Here is a 16304-nt window from a genome sequence, read left to right on the forward strand (position 1 = left end):
TAGCATTACAAGACTTTTATTTATGTGGGATTGGTCATCCCAGGGTTAACCTCTGAACTTTTGGACATGCAGCCTTGTCTTGATCACCTGAACACTTCAGCACGCAAAGCCCTTTGGAGACTGGATCTGAAAACACAGTTCTCTCAAATGTCTGTTCCACAATTAATCTCATTAACTGAAAAACAAATACAAAAAAAGATCATTACACTGCAGCATTCTGGGAAGACACTAAGGATAGTAACATTACACTCACAAGTTGGAGGACTTGTTTTCATGGGGAATTTGTAGGTCTTTGCCAATTGCAGCAAATCAGACAGAGGATGTCTGAGCAATGACGTCGGGCACACTGTGGAGTCAAGAGGCAAGTTGGTGATAAAGCCAGAAGGAGGCAGGCTTGGCAAACTGCATCATTCCCATGCCAGCTTGTGCCAGGGCACACAGAGAGGTTTTGGCCTAGTGCTTGATAGTGTGATGGACAGGGACAGGGCTAATGAAAGGGGTGGTGAAAAGATGACCTAGGGAAAGGTCATTGCAGGAGGGAATTTATGGTGCTATTTATTTTGTGGTTTAATTGCTGCTTTCAGTCCGTCCAATTTTATATGCTCCCTGTGGGTTTTACTTTGATTTTGGGGTTGTGGGTTTCTGTTTGATTTTAGTGGTTTTCTTTGGGGTTTTGGTTATTTGTTTTGTTGGTTTTTGTTGTTGTTGTTTTTCACCAAAGAAAATAATTTCAGGGTTTCTGGTCAGTGAGTTTAGAATATTGACCCTTAAGAAAATGAGCCATTTCCAGGTTAGGGGAGATCTCTAAGCCCTCAGTTTGGGTCAAGACCAGATTTAGCTCAGAGTAGAACTGTATCCAAATCAGGCTTAGGACCCAATGGTGGCAAACTATGTTTATGAACTTGTCATTCTCTTAGATGCTCTTATCACTTTGAGCTCTTGACCTTGTCTAAATGCTGAGCTGAGGTTATAGGCCCTCATGTGGTCAGGAATTAATTTATATCTGCAAAAAAGAGGGTCAGATCAATTGACGAGTGAGGAAGGTCTGTTGATTTGTCAAAGAAGAGTTGGAAGAAAGTAATGGTTTTGCATTGATTTTGCATCCATCTGTTAGAATTCTTAAAATCTTCCTTTCAGTATTTACTAGTGGAAGTGAAATGCAGCAGAAACATATCTCAGTAGATGCTTTGACATCACTGTGGTTAAATATTTTTTAAGTGGCAAGTAATTTTCCTAGAACTGCAGAAATGAGAGAATACAGCTATGTCACCTAACCCTATCCCTGCCAATACAACATTATATGACTTTTGCTGTGGTGACTGTCAGGAACTTATAAGACCACATTATGGCAGCAGAGGGGCTTGCTCATTGCAAAGAGGCTGTGCCAGTACAGGCACAGTGGATAATTCCATTTAGTCCCTGCAGCTCTCTCAGTCCTGTAGGTTTATGCCTATATCAAAGAGTATCATTAACATCAGCTCCCCCTCTGCCTAGAGGAAGTGTGCAAACAACCAAATGTCATCTTTTGAAATGGATTGATTGTTTTCTCTTTGTGCAAACAGTGCAGGGTACTGCATGTTTAATGTTCATATGACAAAGTGTTCATGTACAAGGTCCCAGTCCCAGATCTCACCTACATAGTAATGAATGCTGACTCACAAGGTTTAATACAGACCTGCACTTACAGTTTCACAGTGTTTTTATTCAGCTGCCAAGAGCATTCCTCCTTTTGTTTGGTGGGGAAGGCAAATTTTCTGCAGACTGGCACACATAATGGGCACCCCAAATGGCCTGATCTGAGCAGGGTGTGCTGACTTTTGACCAGGCAGGGTCCTCAGGTAACTCCAGCAAAATCCTTCAAGGAGAGGCTGGAGGATGCAGCATGTCATTTTGGGTTCTTGTCTTTCGTGGGCTGATCTCTGTCTGTCCTCTTTCTGATTTGTTTCAGTGGAGCATTGTAGAGAGGAGTTTGGTTTCTGCCACTCTACCATTCCTTGATACTTGCAGACCCATCTCCATATTTTGGAGTAGCAGAGCGGTCAGAAATGTCATATTGTCATCTCTTAAATATGTCCCAACATTGTTTGCTACTAAAGATGTGAAACTGGATAGTTGGCAATCAAATGATTAGCTGCAAAGTGTCTCCTGCCAGCCCGCTCTACTGGATACGCTCTGTGTGAGACCAAGGGGTTTCACCTGCAGGCCTTGCCAAGAGCCTCAGATTCTGGGCAATCTGAAGGCAGAGACTTCATAGTTTCATGAAGATCTAGTCCTTTAAGTTCCTGTGCCTATGGATTCTTGTTCTGTCCTCCTTTCACAAGTCTTCTAGCTTATTGTTTGAGGTTGATAATACCTCAAATATGTCAAGTGGTGCTTTGCCTCCTCCAGTTGTTACATTCTTTCCTTTAGCTTCCCAAGGACACTCACCTCAATTATCTTTCTTTCATTTTTTTTTTTTTTTCTTTTTAAGGAGCCTTGAATTCTCCAGTGCCAGTAGCTTTTTTTTATTTATCATCTTGAGGAAGGTTTAGTCATGTGCTACTTGTGCTGACAGCTTCCTATGCTAAGTGCAGGCAACTTATCCTGCATTATTCCTCCTCATTCCATGGGTCATTGGTTCAGCAGAAGCACGGAAGCAACCCCAGTGGTAGCTGTATTGGTAATGCTAGCACATGCTGAAAGTCAGGTGTTCATCTGCACGGATAGCCTATTGCTATCCTGAAGTGCATGGTCTTCCCAGAGCCTACTGAGTTTCTCTCTTAGCCAGAACTGCAGGAGTGTAGTAAGTGTAGGATTCCTTCTTCTGCACAGATTACAGATGTTGGGAAACTGCTGAGAAAAATCAAGGGAAGAAAACGACTGAAATATTAATCAAGAAGGTCTTCTATTTCCCATTTTACTCCTTCCAGTCCCTAACCAGCTGTGAAAATAAGACTGCATCTTTGGCAGATATATGTACATTCACTACGTATCTCCTAACTCATCTGCAGGCAATTGATAAAAGGATTTTCCAAGCCAAGGACTGGTTAGATCATCTTGAGCCTCAGGGGACCACAGGGATCATCCTTAATACATTCTGTTCTGTGCAGAGGGGGCACAGATGGACACTTGCAATATGTACACTTTCTTGGGGTATGTTCACAGTCTTGGAACTTGCCATTCCTCATTTGCAGTGTTAATGTTGTGCTTATTGCAGCAAATAAAATACTGCAGGAAAAAAACCCAAACCAAACATTCCTTCCCATGTTTCTATTTATACCATTAAATCTTTGGTCAAAAACTTAATGGGTTGTTTTTTCAAATACCAGCACATGGGAATATCCACACAAATGTGCAGGTATGCTGATGCATATGCAAAACAGAACTTTTTTTTAAGCTTATACCAGAATTCTTACAAGTTCATGGCCTGCAGGATGAAGCAAACTTTCCTCTGGAAAGTCTAGCACAAATTCAGCATTTAGGTGTCATTAAAGGCCCAGTCTGAGAGGTTAAATAGCATTAAATGTTGCAGAAGCCTCATGCCACATCTCTCCAAGGGGAGTGGGTAGAGTTCATTCACTGTGAAGTAATGCTTGTGTTAATAGTTAGAGGTAGGATGACCAGGAATCCATGCCTGGAAAACCTGTGATCTTGATGATTTCAGTGCCCTCTCTGGCATCCTGTGAAAGATCTCACATGACAGCTTTGAAGGTGGCTGGATCCCTTGCCAGTCAGCTGCTCCCTTCAGAAAATTCTTCCCCAGATATTCTCTGGATGGCAGAAATCCCCATCAAAACTCCCGTCAGAAGGAAAAGAGCAGCAGCACTGTGTAAACAGCCTGGGGAGTGCCCTCATTTCAGACGAGCCTGTGAAAAACACTGCTAGGTCAGTAACAGTAACCCATTAAAATGCTGCAGCACTGGAGCTCAGCTTGAGCTGCTCAGTTCGTTTCTGGGGTAGGGTTTGAAGGCTTGACAGCACCCCAGGCTTCTGGGGGAGGCTTGTCCCCAGTGCTTAGGGAAATGAGCTGGCAGGTGCATCTACGGGGCAGAAACACCTACAGAGTGACATTGTTTGAGATCAGTAAGTCAGGAATACATTAATAAATCAGTGTTTGTGCCAGAGACACTGCCTTTATGAAAGGCATCTGATCTGCAGCTTAGGCAAAAGTGCTGTGGAGGAGAGGACGGCACCTCTCAGTGTGCCCCACAGGGCTTATGGATAACTTTGGAGAATGCCTACAGCTGGGCAAGGCCATGCCTGCCAGCAGCAGGGCCCTCCTTGCTTTAAGCATATAGATGTTGCAAGATCAATGTCCCTCAGGGAATGTGACTTTTCAGAGATGTTTCTGAGGCCATGCTTGAAATACATACTGTTGGTAAGCAGCTCGTGAGGCAGCTCAGTGAGCAAGAGGTCAGCAAGTGAGTTCTCTGTGCTGGTACAAGACTATGTCTCAGGACATATTTGAGATAGAAGTGGCCTGAGTGTAGCACAAAGCCCTTCACAGTATCCTCTTCCCTAAGGCTTGTAGTGTGTAGCTCTGGAGGAGCCTCCTACCCTACTGCCACCATGTTCCAAACAGTAGTTTCAGTCTGCCTGGCCTAGCAGGATTTGAAATGATGCCAGGATATGATTGATACATTTCCATGTGCTTGCAGGAAGGGCAAGGAAAGCAGTGCTGGGAGCAGCTGTGGGAGATTGCTGAAAGCATGAGGTGACCTCCATCACTGCTATGGCTGAGTGTCCCTCCAGGCAGCAGAGTGGAGCTTGAAAAAGTCTGACTGGATCGTACCCCACACTTCCTCTCCCTGGATGGACTCTCCTTTCCTGGGGAAGCAGGCTCTGCTGTCTTGTCCTCATCAGCTTGAGTGCCATTACCAGTCAGTCAGGAGAGGTGACAAACCTCTTGGTGGCAGGAGGCAGCCCCACTGTGCTGAGGCCTCCGTGATGGCCGTGGAAGAAGAGATTATGGCTGGTTTCACCTTTGTTTCTGTTGCTGAAGAAGGACATTCCACCTCCAGTCTCGTGAGGCCCAGCAGTTCCTCCTGGGTGAGTGAAAGCACCTCAGCTTGCTGAGGCAGGGCCATCCCAAACCTGTGGGGGGGAGTGAACAGAAAAGCACTGTCCACAGGTACACGTAGCAGATTTTTTTGTTGCTGTTCAAGTGGGAAGTCTTAACTGGGAAGTCAGGAAGTGGACTGTCCTCAGGGTATTTTTGGCCATGCAGGGCTTCTCACTTAGCAGTAATCTAATCCCCACAGAGGCAGGGGGATCCTGTATACTGAGGTGCAGGAGGTAATGCCTGCTGCCATTCTTTGTCTCAGCCTTTTTAACTCGCTCAGAAGCTTGCCACAGACTGAAAAAAAGCAAGCATAAAAAGCCATGCCAGTGGACGTGTAAAATGGAATAAAAATGGAGAAAAGTATGTGTTGCAGACAGGTAAAAGATGTTATAAAAGCAAGGCCTTATTAAGTCAGGCCTTGCTCTGCTAAATAGCCAAAGCTTGCCTGTCACTTCTTTCAAGGGCAGATTTCAAGTTCCCAGGCAAAGCAATCTTGGGAATGAGAGTTCCTTTGCACAACAATCTATTCTTGGGAAGAAAAATAAGTGCATCTGTGTAAACAGTAAGATTTTTCCCATGAGAACCCACAAAGGAAAAATGTAAGCACCTGAGCCTTAGCACATACACACAAAATCACCTTCTGACCAATGAATGAAGTAGTAAGAAAATAGCCAATTGGTGTTGCACATGAGGCCTGTGAAAATTGTATAAAATGAGTTGTGTGAATAAAGAATTGGCTTTTTCTGCATGAAGCAAATGGAGTCTCAGCTGATTTATTACAACAAGTAAATTGTGTTTCTGAAACTTAGTGAGGTTTCAGATATTAATCAAGATAACTTTAGTCTTTGACATTGCTAGACAGTTTAATTTCCCCAGTCATACATTAGCAAAAGCTTTCTGTGTGTAATGTCTCTTTTACTTCGGAAGAATGGCAATGCATTAAAAAAAACCCTGATTCTCAATTTAATGAAAACACATCTCACAGTGATTTTATATATTTCATATTTGATTAAATAAAAAAAAAACCTCTCTCTCTCAGCTTAAGGAAAGGCAACATCAGTTTTTCTTTGGTTGCAAAGCTCATTTTTTGCTATAATTGGATATTAACACCTCTGACACTGACAGATATCAAAGGCAATGCTCTGGCACTGAACTGGCAGGTTGGTAGTTGAGCTCATGACAGGGCTGCAAAGTACTTCTGACTTCAGGTTTCAGTTTCCAGGGATGGCCCATGCCATGGTATACCCTCTTTCCTCAGAGGTGTGGGGAGCAGGGTCAGGAGTGTGCCTGGCTGTGTCAGGTGTCCAGCTTCTGTGTATTTCCTGATACCACAGGGATGCAGCGTCACAGTTAAAAGATATGGATATCTGGGTGTGCTTGTAGTGAGATATCGTAGCATATCCTGATCTGGAAGGGACCCACAAGGATCATTGAATTCCTACTGTTGGTCCTGCACAGGGCAGCCCCAGGAGTCACACCACGTGCCTGAGTTCATTGTCCAAACATTCCTTGAAATTTGGCAGGTTTGTTGCCATGAAAAACCCACTCCTAATGTTCAGCCTAAATCTCTCCTGACACAGCTTCATGCTGTTCCCTCATTCATGTGTCTCAAAGATTATGTGGAATGCTCTTTTAAAGAAATGTGTGTGTGTGTGTGGAGTCCATGTACACACATATTTTACACATATGTATTTCAACCTAAACTTTGCTTCTGTTAGGTGTATGAACAGTCACTGAATGGGACAGTGAGACTGTTCCACGTGGGTTATGCATCTGAAGCACACTGAGATAAGGAAACAAGTTATTCCCAATGCTTTCAGGATCCTTCTGTACAGTAAAGTCAAAAAGATTTTGACCCTCTGCTGAGGGAGGCTGGGAAGCTCCAGGATTCAAGATTACTTGGGAAGAGTTTCACCCTTGTGACAGAAGTAAGCATTTACAGGCTCTTTTAAAATAAGAAATAACCTTAAATGTGAAGACCCCTAAATGTATATGCAGTTTATTAAACAGCTGCTTTCCAGGCTATATTTAACTGAAGAAGGAACTACTTACATCACATCCATATCAGATCCAAAGGAGTTCACATCTGGGGTCTAAGGTCAAACATAAGCTTGTAGGCACATTCATAACCTGAACATGCCAGGCATTATGTGATGATTACAGCTGCCTGTGCTTGAGCCATGGGCTACACGTGTACCACCGTGACCTTTGTCATATTAGACTTAGTGGGGTTCTGGCTTAGTGAAATAAAATAGTGTAATTAGGTAGCTTAGTTTGTACAGTGAGCTTTATTCTAACAGGACTGTGTTTCCATTCCAGCAAAGACATGTCCCACTGCCCAGGAGGCTTTGAATCAGAGGTGCTACAGCACATGTATATTAAAGTCTGTAATTGAAAAGATTCATTGCTTCCCTCCTTGTCTCTGTCTGAAGGAGGAAATCCAGATGTGACAGCTGCATGGAGTGAAAGGACACTTGGCTGTGGCAAGCTCACTGTGCTGAGTGCTTTGCAGGCAAACAGATGTGGTCACTACTGAGGAAAACTAAACACTGTTGTGATCCAGTAAGAAGTTATTTACAGTAGAAAGTGAAAATGAATTAATGCAGTTGCTGAGGTACCAATTCAACTGACTTGGGAGGGCCAGAGTCTCTGGTCCGCTGTGTCCAGGTTGCGTTGTAGGTACAATAAATAGTGCCCTTTCAGGTTTTTTAAATTACATTTTGACAAGTTTTAGTTATGGCTTTCCATCAGGAAACTATAGTTATCTTTCTATATAGAACCAGTAGTCCTGGTGCCTGGAGTCTCAAGACACCTGGGTGAGGTGGTATGACTGGTCCAGCAGCCCAGCAGAAAAGGCAGCCTGCCTTAGCCACTGTCCTCTTGCACTAGGAATGTCACACTAGACATGGCAAATTATTAGGACCTGGTTAGATGTCAAAATGCAGGCCTTTAAAGCAGGGAGAGGGTAAGATTAGAAAAGCCACTGTTCCTGTGAAAGGAGTCTTTGCTCATGTGAAACTGTGCCAGTGGACTTTTCTAGCCAAGAAATGAGGAGTGTTCTGGGAACAAAGCAGAGTGAGAGGGAGGATGGGGAAGAAATGGACAAGTGAGATGAGATGACTTCTCAACATCTCTATTGCTGTCAATGTACAATGCAAATGTGCTGTATTAGTGTACTGAATATGGCTGGCAAAGGAGCTGCAGCACTCCTGCACAGGACAAGCCACAGGCTTCATTCCTGGTGTGTGAATACCCCGTTGACTGATTTAAGTGAGGCAGCTGCAGGACTCTTAGTAGGGTGGGAACCTCTGTGTCAGCACAAACCGTTAATGGAAATGAGAATGTGGTTCATCTTCTATTCCTCTTCCCACTGCTTCCTACACAGTGCCACTGTTTTCTTGTCCTTGGGTGCTGGTCGGCCACTGGCACACACAAACACTCTCCAGGAGAAGACTCCCCTCCTGTGGGGAGAGGATTACCAAGCTCAGTGATGTCACAGCCAGAGAGTGCCAGGGCCACCTAAAACCTGGGCGGTGGGTGGAGAGGCAGGCACAGACACGGGGAGCAAAAACTTCCTGCTTGCAGTGGTAGGAGCACCCAGGGCATCCCCTTCTTGCTGTGAAGTTGGGTGAATAGATGGGTGCTACTCTGTGAAGCTCCCCAAGACCTGGATTGCTGATGGCTCCATGCTGTGGAAAGCCAGTGGGATGAATCCCAGGTGCTCATTCAGGCTGTCCCCTCCTGCCTCATGGAGAGCTGAGTAGGTCAAACCTAGGATTGAGAGACTGGAATTTTGATGCTTAAGAGGGTCTCATGGCTCATTTGAAACTAAGCCTGAGCTAATTAGCACCTGAAGACAGCAGTTCAGAAATAACCTGTCTGGCTCTGAGTGACATGGTGGGAAAGATGTCTCAAAGATCTCTCCCGGTCTTTGCTCTCGCCTGGCACACGCCATGAGGTGTGTTTTAGCTGGCTCCAGCCCAGCCCTGCCTTCTCTGCCTAGGGCTGAGGGATAAAGGGTTTCCTAAATGCTTTTTCCTGAGCTATTTTGGCTTTGCCAAAAGGCCTATTGTTTTAGGCCTGTGTTCAATCCAGGGTACTGTCATTGTACCCCTGGATAAAAACCCGAGCAGGTTCTCCCTGAACCTGCTGGGAAATGTTTGGCTTAATCCCAGGTACTCAGCCAAGCCAGGCACACAGCAAGAGCAGAGTCTGCAGGGCCACCACCTCTTCCTTCCTGTCTCTGGGGGAGACACAAAGTGAGACAACCCCTGGCCTTTGCTTCACTTCTGTCCCACCTTTCAGCAATGCTTTAGAGCTCTAAGTATAGGAAAGGGATGTTTCCAGGGACAGGGAACACCAGGCATTTCAATGTTTCTGATAAATCAGTACTCACAATGGAAAAAATTAATACCACATTTGTATCCAGAGATCAGAGCAATGCAATAAGTACAGAAGTCCCTTAATAAACAACTATCAGCCTGTTATAATGTTATAATTGGTATTATATATATTATATAAACCATTATAAATAGATATGATATGATATGATATGATATGATATGATATGTGTTATATATAATTGTTTCCTTCTAAAAAGTAACAGCTACTTTCTGATTTTTCCTCCTCTGGATGAGGCAGGCTGTTGCTCTCTTACTATCTTTATGATTTTTAACTTGGCTTCTGCAATGAAATAAAAAACCAGTCCTCACTTTAAAAATATGTGGTCATGTTTCTTAAGTGAAACAGTGTGATGCTGAGAGTAACAAGACTGTAACTCAAGTTGCTGATCACAAACTGCCAAAGTGATTTTTCTTTCAGGATATTGCCTTTCACTGAACCTGAAGATTGACTTACAATTTGTTGGACTATACATATCTGTTGGACCATGGATATCTGTTACATTTAGGAAGAATGATTTGCAAACACTGCCAAGGCATTCTCCTAAGCAATATGGCATTATTACTTACTGCTGAATTTAAATGAAAAGATAAATATTACACGCCAAAAGCCTAGATGTATGCAAGTTTTGCTTCTGTTGTTTATTACATATTTCTAAAGTAGAAGATAATAATTCTGATAGTTTTGGAGCTGTATTTAAGACCCAACAAAGCTCCTTATTAAAGGAGCTTCTTCTTCAGAGCAGCTTAGCCAGATGTTAAGCTAGAAGTGCAGGAGAAAACCTTTAATACACTGCAAGATAAGAAGTGCTTTTGTAGAAATTGTCCCCTTCAACTGACAACTGAGGCTATATTTGTTTTGTCATAAAAATTAAAAAAATTGAAAGTGCTGTTTTTTTAAAGGGATTTTATACTGCTTTGGTTATTGCTGTCCTGGTCCTAGGAAGAGTCATGCCAGCAACGTTGCTCTTAGAAAGATGCATTTTGTCACCAAGAATTAAGGCAATGTCTATCTGGTCCTGAATTCTCACATAAGTCAAGCAGCAGAGAAATGTTTTTCTAGTCAGACCACACACAAAGCAGGGACATGACTTTCTGCAGAAGAATGGCCACTCTAAGAGGATGCTCTTAGACAAGTCTTCCTGCTTGTACAGGTGCATCAGAGCTCATGAGACCCATCAGGCTGTAGCCTTTAGAAGAGAGCCCATGACAATTTGGTGTTCAAAAGAAGGGCTTAAAATTATGGAATAGCTTGAATGTGCATGGGAAAGCTGAAAAGAGTTGGAAGAGGCAACCTTATCCTCATTAACAACATCTTAAATCACTGCATGAATGTCCTTTCTCATGTTTCCTGCACAGATGCTGGAGATAATTCTGAGTCTATAAAACTTTGCTGGATATAGCTCTGTTTGCAGGCCCTCATTCCAGTTTTGAGGAGTAAGTACATTCTTGTCCGGTCTTCATAGTGATATGGTTTGGAAAAAACAACATGCCAAAGCAGTTCTCTTCCATGTGGTCCTCCTTCAGCATAGATGGCTGCAATATGTGTGTGTGCCGCCATGTGAGTCACACACTCACACCTTTCAGTTTACAAACATTTTGAAATGTCGTGGGGATGGGACTAGGGTGTCTGCCTACCTATGCTATTTTTTTCCTCATTAAATGAGCATTTGCCCTTTAATCTTGCTAAGAAGCACAGTTTAACTCAGAGGGCACTCAACAGTGGAACTTGTTGGCTCATAAAAGGTTGGAGCAACTTCTTGCCATGTAAGTCTCAGTCTAGTGAGGTACCAAGGATATGGAAAGGTGTCAAGTAATGCCACCTCATGCTCAAACACAGTTGTGGTTGTCATTCAGCAATGTGCTTGCATATATTTTTTAATTTAATCTTATTTGGTTTAATGGGATTTGGAGTATCCACAGAGTTTGTGCTACAGCTGTGCAATCATCTGACTTGGAGCTTCGACCAGAGGCTGCACAAAGGCAAACTGTGCAAACCTGCTTTCACCCTTGCACCTAGCACCTGTGACACTCTGCTCCTCACAGACCTCAGTAAAATGAAGACTGCACCTCTTGGCAGGTCTTGAAAAGCAGGTTAGTCAAATGTCTGCCAGGAATGGCTCAGATGTACTTTCTCCTGCATTGGACTGGAAGAATGGTGTTCTACAAGCATAGGAAATTATATCACCTGATGGTTGGACTATTAGATGGATGACAACTACAGTGCTAGCTACTAGCCAAATTGTCTGCCTGGGGACATGGTGGAGTCACCATCCCTGGATGTGTTTAAATAAAAATTGGATGTGGAACTTGGTGCCATGGTTTAATTGAGGGTTTAGGGCATGGGTTGGACTCAATGATCTTGAAAGTCTCTTCCAACCTAGTGATTCTGTGAAATGAAACCTCCCTGCCAAGATGATGAAAGGTTTCCATTGTCGGTTTGACACAAGCACATGAGTGATACAGAAGAGCAAAGACTGCACTCAAAAAGGTTTGGGAAAACTTGTTATTTGAGAGCACATTTCTGTGCTCACATCGTCCCCATTGCCTGTGTGACATTGAAGAATCTAGTCAGTGAGGACTGAAAAACCCCATCACAAGTGGCTTTGCAATTGATCCTTCTGTGAGTGCACAGCAGGAGGACCAACAGCTGAGAGAGAATGACATCCCTCAGCAATGGGCAGGCACCTCAGGCTGCTCACTGCCCCCTGAAACACATACAGGGGAAGCCACTTCATCAGTGGAGAGCTTTACTGTTTAACTTACATGGCACTAGCACTAACAATGTTCTTTTAGAAGAGCTGCATTGCAGAAGTGATAATTAAAACCAAAGTAAGACTTTTTTTCTTGATTAAGACTAATTATTCTTCTCATTGAATTTCATTGCTCATGTGTGGATAACTGCCTAGCAAAACATTTACTGCATAACATCCATAATAACTATTTCCATTTGAAACAAGCTGGAGAGAATTCCTTGCAATCTTAGCAGTACATTTCAGTGTTTGACCAGAAGGACAAACAACATAAAAATATCCACACAATGGCACAGTTGCTGGGGAGATAATTGAGTAATAATTTCCCCCCAGAGAGGCTTCACTCAGAGCAGGTCACGAACACTCAGACAGGTGTGAGCATCACTCCCTACCTCCCAAGGACACAGGAGCAGAAAGGCAGAGAACCTGCCAGTGAAAACAAGTATTCAGGCAGGAAGGCTGGAGCTCTGGGGTGGAAGAGAAGATGAACAAGGGACACAAAACCAGGTTTGGAACACCAGATGTAACTGTCCAGGATTGCTACTGCTGCAGCAGTGGATTAGCCTGTGCTCTGTGGCACAATATTGTTACTCATGGCATACATTTCACTTGAAGAAAATTTCCTACACTGCACAGCTCCCCCTCCTCTGAGCTTCTGTCTGTACTGCACTGCTGCAATTGCAGTCCTTAAAGAGCTTTTAAAACAATTGTGGTTTTGACCAATTGGCATGAAAATGGAGGCCTGGAACCATGTCCTGGGAGGAGAAGAGGACAACAAAGCAGTTGTGGGGCCCATCACTGGTATGAAATGCATAAAGTAACCCTTCATCTTTTGGTGGTGCTGGCAGGGAATCATTTTAACTTTGATGTAATAGCTATCCCAAAATATCTTTTCTGAATAGCCTTACAAAAGCTGCCAGGCAAATCTTTCATAGCTTTAAGCATTACTGGTACTTTCCAGATAACGTAATTCTGCTTTTTCTGGGCCATTCCTAGCATACTACAGGCACACTGCGTGACTGCAGAGGCAGGGGCACAACAAAAGGTTTGCCAGGGCTGACTTCCTCCCTGGCACCAAGCTCCTGGGCCTTCCGGACTCCCACCTTCACAAAACACACTGATAAAATAGGTGAAGCTGAGGAAATATGCTAAGATTCAGCTGTCCCTCTGATAAAATAAAAAAAAGCCAAGTATCTCCCTTCAAAGAGCCAGGCTTTGATTCATGTCTCTAATTGGTGCTTCTGCGGACTAAAACTAGGAACTAATTTTGATGTCGTAAAGAAATCATGATGCGTACATTGTCAGGAGTTCCCTCTTTTGTGAGCCAGTAAGGACTTAATGATCACTTGTGACTGAAGATGTTTGTTAAACATCCATATTACAATCCTTTTAAACTTCTACAGAGCCAAATCAGCATCCTATTCCTAACTATGAGATGGACAGCTCAGCACACCTGTGAAGCAGGTGCACAGCAAGAAACAGCAGATAAGTATACAGTGAATATACAGCCCATTTATAGCTCCAGCCAGCACTTAAAAGATGTGATGATAGACATTGGAGCTCATTTGATTTTTTAAAAATAAATATTATTAGTGGCTCAGGATTAAATTCTGCAGTTCTTACTTGGACAAACCTGCTGAGCTTTTAGATGTGACACACTGCAGCACACAGATGTTGATTAAATCTCAGTGAAACTGGAGGTCTCAAAACTATATCTTTTGTACCTAAACTCATTCTATAAATGGAAAAAAAAAGAGGCAAGAAATAAAACTTCAGTAAAAGCACAATGCCAAATATGCAAGAGCCCTCTTAAAGATAAACTTGAGAAAAAAATATGGAATATATTTTTTGCAGTCTAAGGCAAAAAAGCCCACTGTCTCCAGTGATATTGAAATTTACCTTTTGGTAACCATCTGATATTTCCACTATGGTTTTAGTAATGTCATCAAGAGTCTGAGTACTAATTCAGGCACAAAGCTGTTTTGATTTGCATTAGATTTTTTGATTTTCACACACAAGAGTTAAGGAAAAACACTTTGTATTTGTATTGTGCATCTGTATAGTGAAACTTGTACAAGTACTTGTACTTGTTAAAAATCAGCAGCTTTACCTGAATAAGAACTTGAAGAATTTATTGCTTGGCAAATGTTATTACAATAGTGGATAATTATATATCCCACAAAAGAAAAACATAACAAAAAAACCCCAAAACAACAACAACAACAAAAAAAACCTAAATGAAAAACCCTAAACAAACAACAAAAAACAAAAACAAACAAAAAAACCCCCCAAAAAACCAAACAAAAAAGCCCCCCAAACTACACAGCAGTGAAAAACCCCAAAACCCAACAAAACAAAAAATCAAACAGCCCAACAAAAATAAAAAGGAAACCAAAGCCTGTAGCCCTGCAAGTGTTCATCCTTGACACAGCCAGCTTGAGTTGGTCCCTCATTTGTGTATATAGTAACCAGCCCCAAACAGATCGAGTAAGGGCAGCCCCTGCTGTTAAACTTCCAGTTCAGCATATTAGGACCATCACAATCTTAGCTCTATAAAAAGCTCCATGGAATTAGTTCAAGATATTTCCTTGCCATTAGGAAAAAATAGCAGATGGCATTGCGTCCTTCCCTAAACAAGTGGCTGAGAAATGGTAGAGGGACCACAGGAGGTAAGACAACACCCCATGGCAAGGCAGGGGGCTCCTCGGTGAAGAGCTTTGAGAGAGTTCAGATGAAAGTTCAGCTTTAGTGACTTCTCTCTGCAGGGAGCAGCAGCACTCCAAACAGGTGGGATGAATAAGCAGATGAGAGAGAGGTGGCACCAAAGGGAAAAATCTGTCCCTATTTAAAACAGAGAAGAACTGAGATTAATGATGAAATTAAAAATAAAACAATAAGGCAAGCAGCTCCAGATTTTGAAAAATTACCTATAGAAGGATTGAATATATCCTCAAAACTCATTCCTGAGTTTCGAGGATATATTTTGAGGGAAGCTGAGGTGTGTGACTTTATAATTAAACAGGAATTAATCAAGCATTGTCAAAAAAAAAAATAAAATCCATGGATGAGTTATATTTCTTCTGCTGTGAAGATATGAAAATGAGGGCAAAGGATCTGATTTGGCCATGATTTCATGCAGTCAAATGCACTTTTCACATCCAGCAGTGCCAGAGGTTGTGCCTCCCTGCTCCTTCCCTGCCCTCTCTCTGCAGTTTACCTCTCTAGCCAATCTCTTCATGCAAGTGCATGGCATCTAAATGGACTTTACCATGATAAGAGACACAGAAGCTGGGTAAAAAACTCAGCAAGGAAAATACTAGCTAAAAAAGCTCAAATAACCTGTTAATTCTGGTATTACAATGCATGCTTAAATAATTCTCCAGGGTTCTTCATTAAAGAAAAGTGAAGGAAGGTCCTACTCAGCCCACCAAAAAATTTTGACACACCTGTCCACTTGTTTTTCTTGCAAGACAGGAAGAGCTCTTGGTTCAACAGACAGCACAGATGGAGCCAGATGGAGCCAGAAGGTACAGAACACAACTATCATCGCATGAATGAGGTTATTTAAGCTAATCCAAAGCAGCCTAAATTATAGAGGAAGGTTAGATTATAGAAATCAGCACTCAGTTTAGAGTCCCATTCCTCACCACCTTTTGTGATAAGTCCAAGTGATGCAGCACTGTTTTCCCCAAGAGCTTTGCTGGTGAGCTGCCGTGCTTGCACTGCCAGGGAAGGACAGAGCAGGCATTAAATGCACCATACACAGCTAATAGCAGCCAGGAGCTGGTGACAAGGTGGGGGCAGCCTCTACTCAGCATAAGATCTTGGAGCATTTCTTTACTCTTTCATGCTCATGAACATAAAGGTTCCCTATGTGTCAGCACAATTTAAAGTTATTACTTAGAATCACAAAATGGTTTGGATTGGGAGGGACACAAAGATCATATAGTTCCAACCCTGCTGCCATAGGCAGGGACACCTTTCACTAGACCATGTTGCTCAGACCCCCATCCAACCTGGCCTTGAATCTCCAGCAGCAGGGCATCCACAGCTTCTCTGGGCAACTTGTTCCAGGTTACCTACCTACCAACACTCAGCTTTGCTCCCTTC

The 16304-nt window shown here is 42.9% G+C and overlaps 1 protein-coding gene and 1 long non-coding RNA gene across 3 annotated transcripts in view; one reads left to right on the plus strand and one right to left on the minus strand.

Annotated features, from left to right (window-relative positions):
- LOC147654089 (uncharacterized) lies at nt 1-8536 on the minus strand. The gene is made up of 3 exons (XR_015284432.1): nt 8366-8536; nt 2428-5073; nt 1-175 (listed from the first exon to the last, which is right to left on the minus strand). It is a non-coding gene; the product is annotated as an uncharacterized LOC147654089 (long non-coding RNA).
- Nucleotides 4364-16304, plus strand: part of METTL21C (methyltransferase 21C, AARS1 lysine) — a 27105-nt gene continuing 15164 nt past the window's right edge. The window contains exons 1-4 of one of the 2 annotated variants that reach the window (XM_086880752.1): nt 8559-8801; nt 10801-10878; nt 11356-11535; nt 15578-15721. Coding sequence is in view for 1 of the 2 variants with exons in the window: in XM_086880751.1 (XP_086736877.1) it covers nt 4792-5028; nt 15578-15721 (381 nt within the window). In the remaining variant the exon portion in view is untranslated. Of the gene's footprint in view, nt 5029-8558; nt 8802-10800; nt 10879-11355; nt 11536-15577; nt 15722-16304 lie in introns of those variants that run through there. The other variant, XM_086880751.1, reaches the window with a different exon arrangement.

The sequence above is a fragment of the Cyanistes caeruleus genome, chromosome 3, assembly GCF_971803275.1.
Source record: "Cyanistes caeruleus chromosome 3, bCyaCae1.hap1.1, whole genome shotgun sequence".
In the NCBI taxonomy this organism is placed as follows: domain Eukaryota; kingdom Metazoa; phylum Chordata; class Aves; order Passeriformes; family Paridae; genus Cyanistes; species Cyanistes caeruleus.